The sequence below is a fragment of the Mustelus asterias genome, chromosome 22, assembly GCF_964213995.1.
Source record: "Mustelus asterias chromosome 22, sMusAst1.hap1.1, whole genome shotgun sequence".
NCBI classification, from domain to species: Eukaryota; Metazoa; Chordata; class Chondrichthyes; order Carcharhiniformes; family Triakidae; genus Mustelus; species Mustelus asterias.
In genome coordinates, this window is record NC_135822.1 from 27,909,569 (window position 1) to 27,922,527 (window position 12,959).

At 50.7% G+C, this 12,959-nt stretch overlaps 1 protein-coding gene across 1 annotated transcript in view; it reads right to left on the bottom strand.

Moving 5' to 3' along the window:
- Positions 1-696: 696 nt before the first annotated feature.
- LOC144509980 (immunoglobulin superfamily member 21-like) overlaps positions 697-12,959 on the bottom strand; it is a 338,186-nt gene continuing 325,923 nt past the window's right edge. Inside the window, exons 8-11 of the mRNA XM_078239053.1 lie at positions 12,363-12,377; positions 6,089-6,281; positions 5,572-5,610; positions 697-865 (exon numbers count right to left, since the gene is read on the bottom strand). Of these exons, the coding sequence (XP_078095179.1) occupies positions 792-865; positions 5,572-5,610; positions 6,089-6,281; positions 12,363-12,377 (321 nt within the window). The 3' untranslated portion in view covers positions 697-791. The remainder of the gene's footprint in view (positions 866-5,571; positions 5,611-6,088; positions 6,282-12,362; positions 12,378-12,959) is intronic.

The following is a 12,959-nucleotide window of genomic DNA, read 5'->3' on the forward strand; positions in this document are numbered from 1 at the left end:
GTGCAGGCTCGATGGGCCAAATGGCTTCCTTCTGCACTGTAGGGATTCTATAATTCTATGAGTTTAGAAGGATGAGAGGGAATCGGATCGAAGTATATAAAATTTAAAAGGGACTGATAAAATAAATGTGGACCAAATGTTTCCCCTTGTGGCGCAATCTCAAACAAGAGGTCACAGGTATAGGTTGAGAGGCGGTAGATTTAAAACTGAGATGAGGAGGAACTACTTCTCGCAGAGGGTGGAGAATTTGTGGAACTCGCTGCCCCATCGCGCGATTGAGTCTGAATTGTTGAATGGTTTCAAGAAGGAGATGGATATATTTCTGATATTAAAAAGGGGATATGGGGAACAGGTGGGGAGGTGGATTTGGGACCAGGGAGAGATCAGCCATGATCTGATTGAATGGCGGAGCAGGCTCGAAGGGCTGGATTTGCCTACTGCTGCTCCTAATTCCTAATTCCTATGATGCTTCGCCATTGTCTGGCTGTTTTTTGCTCATCCCTTCCTTTCAAATATCCTGATGCCCTGTGTTAAGGGCAAAGTTTGAATGTGAGTGCATTGCTGTGTATCACAGAAGACTTGCCACAGAAGTTGGACAGGAACAGAGCATCTTTTAAACAGATGGAACCTTTATTCAGGAACAGATGAAGCAATGAGACACCTTTCAAGAGAGAAAACCCTACAGGAAGTGGAACATCCAGAATTTGATAAAGAAAAACATTAAAATAAAAATATTTGATGCTGTGCAGTGGCAGGATGGATAATTTCCCCCTCAGCTCCTTGACAATCTTTCACGTTAAATCCAATATGACTGCTAGGATCATCGCTAGGGCGAGTCTGACACTTTTGTTGCATGATGATGCACCTGAAATCAGAATCAAAATTCATTTTCTTGGTTTATTGCATTATTAGATGGCCAGTCAGCGTGGATAAAGTAAATTGACAACCATATGCAGCTTTAATAAAGAACATTGCCTGACCTTGCTTTGATTTTCATTTCTTACTGAGGTAACTCAACCTTATTTACTTCAGCTATTTCCACCAAACCCCAAGTGGCCACCCTTGGAGTTGCTCCAAACAAAATGGAGGATCTGAGATGGACATTATACCGTGTAACTCCTATTCATTGAACCATAGCATCCCTACAGTGCAGAAGGAGGCCATGCGGCCCACTTGAGTCTGCACCGACTCTCCGACAGAGCATCTTACCCAGGCCCAACTGCCCCCCAACTATCCCTGTAACCCCATGCATTTACCCCACTAATCTCCCTAACCTATACATCTCTGGACACTAAGGGGCAATTAAGCATGTCCAATCCACCTAACCTGCACATCTATGCGAGTGGGCAGGGCACGGTGGCACAATGGTGAGCACTGCTGTCTCACAGCGCCAGGGACCTGGGATCGATTCCCAGCTTGGGTCATTGTCTGTGTGGCGTTCATACGTTCTCCCCATGTCTGTGTGGGTTTCCTCCGGGTGCTCCGGTTTCCTCCCACAGTCCAAAGATGTGCGGGCTAGGTGCATCGGCCATGCTAAATTTCCCCTTAGTGTCCCGGGATGTGTAGGTTGGAGGGATTAGCGGGGTAAATATGTGGGGTTGCGGTGATACGGCCTGGGTGGGATTGTTGTCGGTGCAGACTCGATGGGCCGAATGGTCTCTTTCTGCACTGTTCTGATTCTATGATTCTATGATCTTTGGCCTGTAGGAGGAACGGTAAGAAGTCTCACAACACCAGGTTAAAGTCCAACAGGTTTATTTGGTAGCAAATACCATAAGCTTTCGGAGCAATGCTCCTTCGTCAGATGGAGTGGTCTCTGTTCTCAAACAGTGCACAGACACAGAAATCAAATTACAGAATACTGATTAGAATGCAAATCTCTACAGCCAGCCAGGTCTTAAATGTACAGACAATGTGGGTGGAGGGAGCATTCAACACAGGTTAAAGAGATGTGTATTGTCTCCAGACAGAACAGCTTGTGAAATTGTGCAAGTCCAGGAGGCAAGCTGTGGGGGTTACTGATAATGTGACATAAATCCAACATCCCGGTTTAGACCGTCCTCATGTGTGCGAAACTTGGCTATCAGTTTCTGCTCAGTGACTCTGCGCTGTCGTGTGTCGTGAAGGCCGCCTTGGAGAACGCTTACCTGAAGATCCAAGGCTGAATGCCCGTGACTGCTGAAGTGCTCCCCCACAGGAAGAGAACAGTCTTGCCTGGTGATTGTCGAGCGGTGTTCATTCATCCGTTGTCGAGGAAACCAGAGCATCCGGAGAAAACCCATGCAGACACGGGGAGAACGTGCAAACTCCACACAGACAGTCATCTGAGACCGGAACTGAACCCAGGTCCCTGGTGTTGTGAGGCAGCAGTGCTAACCACTGTGCCACTCCTTATATTATATCGAAAAAGGGGGAAGAGGGTTTATTTTTTGACAGTTTTCTCTAGACAGGTGTGAAAGGACTGGTTTGAGGAAAACTGATATCAAGGGGGATATTTGCATCATACGAACTGTCACGGGCAGTCCTGGCACAGTGGTTAGCACTGCTGCCTCACAGTGCCAGGGACCCGGGTTCAATTCCAGCCTCGGGTGACTGTGTGTAGTCTGCACGTTCTCCCCATGTCAACGTGGGTTTCCTCCGGATGCTCCGGTTTCCTCCCACAGTCCAAAGATGTGGAGGTTAGGTGCTAAATTGCCCCTTAGTGTCCAAAGCACTGTAGGTTAGATGGATTAGCCATGGTAAATGTGTGGGGTTACAGGGATAGGGTGGGTGAGAGGACCCGGATAAGATACTCTGTCAGACAGTTGGTGTAGACTTGTTGGGCCGAACCTTCTGCACTGTCGGGATTCTATGATTTAAGGCAATAATCAAGTATACCTGGGATCAGAGCAAGAATCCAATTGGATTGTTCAACTGCTCCTCCTGACTGGGTGATATGAATTGTCACAACCTCAAATTAATTATATGTTAATCACTGTTACTTGGGGTGTTAAAATTTAATCTCCTGATGCGACTTTTCATAGCTCAGTTGCCAATCTATCCAATTGTGAATTGCTGCTGATTTAGGTTCATTAGGTCTTTCTGTCAAAACATTGAATGTATTTAAGAGGCGGCTGGATATGGCATTTGGGGCGAATGGGATCAAAGGTTATGGGGAGGAAGCAGGGTTAGGCTATTGAGTTGGATGATCAGCCATGATTGTAATCAATGGCGGAGCAGACTCGAAGGGCCGAATGGCCTCCTCCTGCTCCTATCTTCTACGTTTCTATGATATTTGAGCCAAACAGGGGCAATTGTGACAAACAAGGTTATTTTACCACCGAGAAATAACAGCTACTCCTTCCCAAGCTGCTTTTGACAAGACGGGCCTGAAGGGCCTCTTTCTGTGCTGTGAAATTCTATGGCTGGAACGTTCCGGCCATTTACGCCAACAGGATCTTCCATTCCTGCCGACGGCACACTCCGGCCGCAGGTTTCACGGCGGTGAGGGTGGCATTCAATGGGAAACCCTGGTGACAACAACGGGACCAGAATATCCCGCCACTAGCCAATGGTGGGCCACCTCTTAATGGCGAAACTCGCGGTGGGTTGCGTGGCAAAACCCGCCCTGTGGCTTCACTGAGTGAAGTATTATCCCTCACACTTGTCCTGCTCTGAGGCTTTTGTGACACCGACCTTGTCGCTCAAACAGCCGGCGGTTAAATTGGTCAAATAGCACAAACCACTTTCCCATTCTTGGCAGTTAGAAAGCCTCCAGTCGCCGTGCGTTCCAGGGTGCTGGTTACTTTGGGCCATTTGCACATTGTGACGGGACAGGTATTGGTTGCAGTTCTCAATTTTAGAGAATTCAGCTGATGGCAAGCTGGGCAAAGTGGAACGATCTCCACAGGTAACATCAGTCTGAAAGCCCAAGCGAGGAGTTTATGGTGGCTTGGTCAAGTCCTGCTAGTTTGCGGATCAAGTAAGACGATGCACAATGATTACTATGCTGAGGAAATGTACAGGAGGTCCTGTACAGGGCCTTAGTGAGACCACATTTGGAATATTGTGTGCAGTTCTGGTCACCTCACTATAAGAAGGATGTGGAAGCGCTGGAAAGAGTGCAGAGGAGATTTACCAGGACGCTGCCTGGTTTGGAGGGTAGATCTTATGAGGAAAGGTTGAGGGAGCTAGTGCTGTTCTCTCTGGAGCGGAGGAGGCTGAGGGGAGACTTAATAGAGGTTTATAAAATGATGAAGGGGATAGATAGAGTGAACGTTCAAAGACTATTTCCTCGGGTGGATGGAGCTATTACAAGGGGGCATTACTATAGGGTTCATGGTGGGAGATATAGGAAGGATGTCCGAGGTAGGTTCTTTACTCAGAGAGTGGTTGGGGTGTGGAATGGACTGCCTGCAGTGATAGTGGAGTCGGACACTTTAGGAACATTTAAGCGGTTATTGGATAGGCACATGGAGCACACCAGGATGATAGGGAGTGGGATAGCTTGATCTTGGTTTCAGATAAAGCTCGGCACAACATCGTGGGCTGAAAGGCCTGTTCTGTGCTGTACTGTTCTATGTTCTATGTTCTATGAAATGCATGAGTGCGTCAGAATTATAGAGCGCTGAGATGGAACACTGAAGTATGAACCAACCACTGCAAACAGCCAATTACCCCACTCACCACATCCTTGGGGTTACCATTGATCAGAAACTCAACTGGACTCACCACATAAACACAGTGGCTACAAGAGCAGGTCAGAGGCTGGGAATACTGCAGTGAGTAACTCACCTCCTGACTCCCCAAAGCCTGTCCACCACCTACAGGGCACAAGCCAGGAGTGTGATGGAATACTCCCCACTTGCCTGGATGGGTCCAACAACACTCAAGGAGCTTGACACCATCCAGGACAAAGCAGCCCCGCTTGATTGGCACCACCACCACACCCTCCACCACCACCGCTCAGTAGCTGCTGTGTGTACCATCTACAAGATGCACAGCAGGAATTCTCCAAGTTTATTTAGACAGCACCTCCCAAACCCATGACCACTTCCATCTAGAAGGACAAGGACAACAGATACATGGGAATGCCACCACCTGGAGGTTCCCCTCCAAGCCGTTCATCATCCCGACATGGAAATATATTGGCGTTCCTTCGCGGTCGCTGAGTCTCTGAGTTCACAAGCTTTTGGAGCGCTGCTCCTTCATCAGGTGATATCGGATCACCTGATCACCTGATGAAGGAGCAGCGCTCCGAAAGCTCGTGATACCAGATAAACCTGTTGGACTTCAACCTGGTGTTGTGAGGCTTCTTACTGTGCCCAGGAATAGCTGGTCACCTCTTTTTTGGTCTCCAAGTTTTGCATTTTGGACTTTTGGATTAGATAAATCTTCACTCCACAGTCCCTAGCTCAGTTCTCCCTCCTGCAGAGCTCCCCCGCTTTGTGTCTGTCCTTCATCACTGAAAGGATCAGTCTGAATGTCAAATATGGTCCATTCCTCCATCCACCCCCACCAACCACTTAACCTGCCACTCAACCACTGCTGATACTGAAATGAAAAGAATTTGTAAAAAACGTATCAACTCACCATTTTTATCATCAGTGCCTTTAGGACTGCTTGGATTTTCTGAAAGGTGAAAATGCAAAGTAAATAAAGAGGAAAGATGCATATTGCTGAATGGGTGGTATCTGTAAAGGGCCAGTAAATGGAGGGATGAAAGAGTGGACAGTTCCCTGCTGCTTCATGGTGAGGAGGACACCGAGTCTAAGGCTTGGCCTGAGCTCCATTCATCGATCACTGTGGCCGGGCTTTTACAAGTTGCCCTAGCGGCCCCGAGGGTGGGTAGGAGAGATGTTAACCGGGTTTCTTGCTCCCAACCAGTGACCTCTTCTGAAAAATGCCCTCACTTGGGTGTTGGGTGAGAACGAGGACAGTGCTTGGCGGAGATGCTGACTGGACACTCTGCCAATTTATGCACAAGCATCAAGCCGCTTAGGTTAGACGCCAAGCAATCACCCGACAGAACCCATTGCCTCCAGAAGAGGCGGGGCAAAGATAAGACGCTGTTACATCCAACCGTAACTGGGAATATGTTTGCACTTACCAAAAATGATGAGTCTGGCATGAGTGTCTGTTGAGCCCAGAGGGTTCTGGGTGGTACAACGGTACATGGACCCATTGAGCTCTGCGGGCACTCTCTCCAACACCAACTCTCTGCCATCATACTCAGCGCTTCCATCCAATAAACGCCCACCCACTCTGGTCCACGTGAAGAGAGGTTCTGGGAAAACTTCATTCTGTGAAGGCAACAAGTATGGCAAATGTCAAGTTGTCCTTAAATTCCTGAGATACAATGCTGCTGAAGCTTAAATCTTCCAAGGAAGTTGGAGCAGTGGGCACAGGAATGGAGGAGTGTGGGGGTGGGAGTCTGGTGGTGACCATTGCACAAAGCAGAATTTCATTACACTGGAAGCTGGTTCCATATTGGCAGAGCTTGTCCCCCTGTCTTCCTGTTTATCGTGAAGAGAGTGATATTCCAGCTCAATTCCATACCTTTAAGTTTATTTATTAGTGTCACAAATAGGCTTACATTAACACTGTAATGAAGTTACTGTGAAAATCCCCTCGCCGCCACACTCCGGTGCCCGTTCTGGTCAGTGCACCTAACCAGCACATCTTTCAGACTGCGGGAGGAAACCGGAGCCACCCAGAGAAAACCCACGCAGACACGGGGAGAACGTCCAGACTCTGCACAGCGACCTAAGCCGGGAATCGAACCTGGCGCTGTAAGGCAGCAGTGCTAACCACTGTACCACCGTGTTGCCCCTAACCTTAATGTCCAACATTAAGAATGTGCCGTTAGGTTGAGTAATTGTTCTTTCCCATTTTGCCATTAAATAGGGGAGGCGATGGCCTAGTGGTATTATCGCTGGACTATTAATCCAGAAACTCAGCTATTGCTCTGGGGACCCGGGTTCGAATCCCGCCATGGCAGATGGCGGAATTTGAATTCAATTAAAAAAAAATCCGGAATTACAAATCAACTGATGACGATGAAACCATTGTCAATTGTCGGATAGGGCGGCACGGTAGCACAGTGGGTTAGCACTGCTGCTTCACAGCTCCAGGGACCTGGGTCCGATTCCCGGCTTGGGTCACTGTCTGTGTGGAGTTTGCACATTCTCCTCGTGTCTGCGTGGGTTTCCTCCGGGTGCTCCGGTTTCCTCCCACAGTCCAAAGATGTGCGGGTTAGGTTGATTGGCCATGTTAAAATTGCCCCTTAGTGTCCTGGGATGCGTAGATTAGAGGGATTAGCGGGTAAAATATGTAGGGATATGGGGGTAGGGCCTGGGTGGGATTGTGGTCGGTGCAGACTCGTTGGGCCGAATGGCCTCTTTCTGTACTGTAGGGTTTCTATGATTTCTATGAAACCCATCTGGTTCACTAATGTTCTTTAGGGAAGGAAATCTGCCGTTCAACTAAAGGGAACAGTTGCTCCCTGTCCATGCCCCTCATAACCTTGTACACCTCAATCAGTTCGCCCCTCAGTCTTCTCTGTTCCAATGAAAACAACCCAAGCCTATCCAGCCTCTCTTCGTAACTTAAATATTCCATCCCAGGCAGCATCCTGGTGAATCGCCACTGCACCCCCTCCAGTCCAATCACATCCTTGCTTTTGCTGGCTTTGTGATTAAGTATGCTGCTTAATGTGTAACTATTCTACACAAAACAGGGAAGTACCATTCAACCATCTCCCTCCAATTCAATAGTCCTCACTCCCTCCTCCAGCTTTCCGAAACAATCCCTCCCACCAACCCTCCTGCCCCTCCATTTATGCTAGCATTCTTTTCCCCTCACTTCACACCAACGCTCTCGAGCCCAACCAGCTCACTCTGGCAATGTAGCCCTCTCGCCCATCAGTTTTTGGTGACCCATCTCTCACCCATGCTATCTCTCCTAGCCCCTGCTGGTATCTGTCACCCTCCCTCAGTTCACACTGATGCTCTCCTTCCCCTGAACTGCCACGCATTTGCTCATTTTTGAAGTTAGGGTGGGTGAAAGAGAACTGTCGCCATGTAGCTCACTCCAAAAGGGAAATTGGATTTGGGTGAAAGAGGCAACTTTGAGTTTGGCTTCTTGGGCCATGCACTGCTGGAATTGAATGCTCTCCCTATGGCACACTCCAACATTGTTGACAGACCAAGGGAAATGTAGAGGGCCTTCGACAACCGTAGTTCAATCTCTGTGTTAATATGTGCTTAGCAGCAAATTAAATTCTGATCCAGATTCCCAGTCTAACAAAACTCTGGCCAGATTTGCATCGACGGCACTGATGGGCAACCTAGGCTAGTGTGTGGCCGCATGAGCGGCCCTCCTTCATCTCAGTGGGCCGCAAGATTGAAACCGGGCTTGTTCACCAAGCGTGGCCCCATGAATAAGATTAAATACATTTAATACACGCCTAATGTTTCCCAACAAATTAAAGGAAATGCTTAATCATTCATGTATTAATCCAACAGTCATCAAGTTCAAGTAGTAAAAAAATAAATATTTACCCTTTGATTGGACTCAGAGGGAGTACACGGCTCTCACAGTCAATGCCGTGAGCGATCAGCACACACCTCACTTCACGTGTCCTTGCTTTATGTTTGTGGTGAACCATCGTTGGTTACCACTGTGGGGTTATTCTAATGTTGCTGTTGGGTTAGGGTGTTGACACTGTGGGGTTGTTATAATGTTGTTGTTGGGCTAGGGTGTTTACACTGTGGGATTAATATACCTGTGGTGGATGCTGTTATGGCACATCCCAGTCGGGCCCCGCCTCCTGGGAGAGGTATAAGACCCTCTGCTCAGGCGGGACCCCTCCAGTCTGGAATGGTGTACTCGTGTTTAAATAGTTCCATTGTTTGTCAATAAAAGCCTTCAATTACTGAAGCCTTGTGTCTCGTGCTCGATTGTCGCGCATCAATTTTATTGACAAACACGAAACTCTCGACAGAAAGGAGAGTATGGAGCAAATGCTAAAGCCAGAGCGTCTGACGCTGGATCCACGTGTGGTCGGCGCCTCTAACACCTTCGACCACTGGCTGAAGTGTTTCGAGGACTACCTGGCAGCCTCTGCAGCAGTCACTACGGATAACGACAGACTCCAGGTCCTCCATGCGAGGGTAAGTGACACTGTCTACCTCGCGATTCGTGCGGCCACCACTTACCCGAGGGCCCTCGAGCTCTTGAAAAAGCGATACACGAGACCTCCCAACGAGATCCACGCTCGTTACCTCCTCGCTACACGACGTCGGCAGTCGGGCGAAACCATGGAGGGCTACGCCAATGAGCTCTTGCAGCTTGCCAGGGGCTGTGACTGCAAAGCTGTGTCGGCTGAGCAGTACATGTACGACCTCGCCCGAGATGCGTTTGTGGCAGGGGTAGGGTCCTCGTACATCCGGCTCAAGCTGTTGGAGAAAGGGAATCTCAACCTGACCCAAGCGATGGAGATGGCTGAAATGCTGGAGGCGGCGTTGAAAAGCTTGGCCCTGTATCCAGAGGACCACGTGGAGACAACGTGGCAGGTGCAGTCACAAATCCCTCCTCGCCCCACGGGCTCGCGCTCCCATATCGACCCGACGACGGCGGCAGCCCCAGGCGGCCCGCGGTGCTATTTCTGCGGAGGAGCCAAGCATCCACGGCAACAGTGTCCTGCTAAAACGGTGATCTGCAATTAATGCGGTAAAAAGGGACACTACGCGAAAGTCTGCAGATCGAAGCCCAAGAACGGCAGTGCAGCCTGTGACCCTCCAGAACAGAGATCATCTCCATCGGCGTCGCAGTACCCACGAGGTCCGACCACGTGCGAGCCCAGGACGACGCCATTGTGGCTAGCGGAGGAGGAGGATGACCACCAGGAGTCGCTACGCTTGGCGCCCTCAACCATGTGCGATTCATGGGGGCGGCCATCTTGGTCGACGACGACCAGGAGCGACCAGCAGGGGTCCTCAGCATCAACCTCGGCTGCCTGCAGTGACGTCCAAGGGCCAACGGTGGCGTCGATCACCCTGGACCAGGCTAAGCATCACAGGCTTGACTGTTCAATGATGAACATTAAGGTAAATGGTCGTACTGTGTATTGTCTGTTTGACAGCGGGAGCACTGAGAGTTTTATTCACCCTGACACTGCAAAGAGGTGTGGACTCCGGGTTCTACCTGCCAAACAGACAATTTCTATGGCATCACGGTCCCGGTCTGTACCGATCCAAGGACGTTGTGTGGTAACTCTGGAAGTGCAGGGCACAATTTACGAGCGATACAGGCTCCTTGTGTTGCCGCATCTTTGCGCGCCAATTCTCCTCGGACTAAACTTTATGGTCCACATGAAGAGTGTGATCCTACAGTACGGTGGGCCACTCCCTTCGCTGGCAGTAGGGAATCAGCCGCAGCCTCCAAATCGTCCAAAGCGCCCCGCATGCAATCTTTCCACACTAAAGATCACCACACCCTCTTTATTTAAGAATCTGGTACCAGGCTGCAAGCCCATCGCTACTAAAAGTAGGCGTTACAGCGCTGAAGACCGGATCTTCATCAGATCTGAGGTTCAGTGGCTCCTCAAAGAAGGGATCATACAGTCCAGCGTTAGTCCGTGGAGAGCACAGGTCGTGGTGGTTAAGAGCGGGAACAAACCCCGGATGGTCATTGACTACAGTCAGACCATTAATCGATATACACAGCTGGATGCGTATCCTCTCCCGCGCATATCTGATATGGTCAATCAGATTGCGCAGTACCGGGTGTTCTCCACCATAGACCTTAAGTCCGCCTACCACCAACTCCCCATCTGCCCAGAGGACCGACAATACACGGCTTTTGAGGCGGATGGTCGTCTGTATCAGTTTCTTAGGGTTCCATTTGGTGTCACCAATGGGGTCTCGGTCTTCCAGCGTGCTATGGATCGAATGGTGGACCAGAACGGGTTGCGGGCTACCTTCCCGTACCTGGATAATGTCACCATCTGCGGCCATGACCAGCAGGACCATGACACAAACCTCCAGAACTTTTTGCGCACTGCGTCTCGCCTGAATCTGACCTACAACAGGGAGAAGTGTGTATTCCGTACGCGCAGGTTAGCTATCCTGGGATACGTGGTGGAAAACGGGGTCATTGGCCCTGATCCAGACCGTATGCGCCCCCTTACTGAACTTCCCTTGCCCGCTAGCGCAAAAGCACTGAGGAGATGCCTCGGCTTCTTCTCCTATTATGCGCAGTGGGTCCCCAACTACGCGGACAAAGCCCGTCCGCTCATCAAGTCCACGACTTTTCCACTCACGCCAGAGGCCCAATTGGCCTTCAAGGCATTGAAAAGCGACATTGCGAAAGCCACGATGCACACGGTGGATGAATCCATCCCTTTTCAGGTGGAAAGTGATGCATCTGATTTCGCCCTGGCCGCCACACTAAACCAGGCAGGCAGGCCCGTCGCGTTTTTTTCCCGCACCCTTCAAGGTCCCGAAATTCGGCATTCAGCGGTGGAGAAGGAGGCCCAGGCTATTGTGGAGGCCGTCAGACACTGGCGCCATTACCTGGCGGGGAAGCGGTTCACCCTGATCACGGACCAGCGATCCGTGGCGTTTATGTTCAATAATACACAGAGGGGCAAGATCAAGAATGACAAGATCTTGCGGTGGAGAATTGAGCCCTCCACCTATAATTACGATATCATGTATCGTCCAGGGAAACTCAATGAGCCCTCGGATGCCCTCTCGCGCGGAACATGCGCTACCATGCAGGAGGACCGCTTGAACGCCCTCCATAATGATCTGTGCCATCCTGGGGTCACTCGGCTCTACCACTTCATCAAAGCCCGCAACCTGCCCTACTCGGTGGAGGATGTCAGGTCAGTAACAAGAAGCTGTCGGATTTGCGCGGAATGCAAACCGCACTTTTACCGACCTGACCGGGCACAATTGGTCAAGGCCACTCGCCCCTTCGAGAGGCTGAGTGTGGATTTTAAGGGCCCCCTTCCCTCAACAGACCGGAACGTGTACTTTCTTAACACCATAGACGAGTACTCCCGGTTCCCGTTTGTTGTCCCCTGTGCGGACACGTCGACTGCCACGGTGATCAAGGCATTCCGTGATCTTTTTACCCTGTTCGGGTACCCCTGCTATATACATAGCGACAGGGGCTCGTCGTTCATGAGTAACGACTTGAGGCAATTCCTGCTCTCATACGGGATTGCCTCTAGTAGAACCACGAGTTACAACCCTAGGGGCAACGGACAGGTGGAGAGAGAGAATGCTACAGTCTGGAAGGCTGTCCTATTGGCGCTGAAGTCCAAAGGCCTTCCAGTCTCCCATTGGCAGGAGGTCCTTCCAAATGCGCTTCACTCCATTCGCTCCCTCCTGTGTACGGCAACCAATGCTACTCCCCACGAGAGGATGTTCTCATTCCCTCGGAAGTCGTCCTCGGGGATATCCTTACCAGCCTGGTTGACGTACCCAGGACCCGTCCTTCTGCGGCGACATGTAAGGGCCCGCAAGTCCAACCCCTTGGTCGAACCGGTCCACCTCCTCCACGCCAACCCTCAGTATGCCTATGTGGCATATCCTGACGGGCGAGAGGACACAGTCTCGATCCGAGACCTGGCGCCCGCAGGGGACGTAGCAACTCCTGTCGCTCCCATACCCCCTGTCACGAATCCCCTATCGCTTATTTCTTCCCCGGACGTGGCGCGGTCAGCACCGGGACCAGTGCATAACAGTTATACTCCCATGTACAGCTTGCCTGAGACTCGGAGATCGGCGCCACCGCAGAAGGTACCGGGATCCCCTGCACCACCGCTTCACCAGGGTCAACCGGCCCGTGAGTCCTCGAGGGGACAGCCGTACGCTGTTTTGGAGAGAACGCCACCGCAAGCACCTGCTCCGGTGTCACAACCGGTATTGAGGAGGTCACAACGACGGTGCGGTCCTCCAGACCGTCTG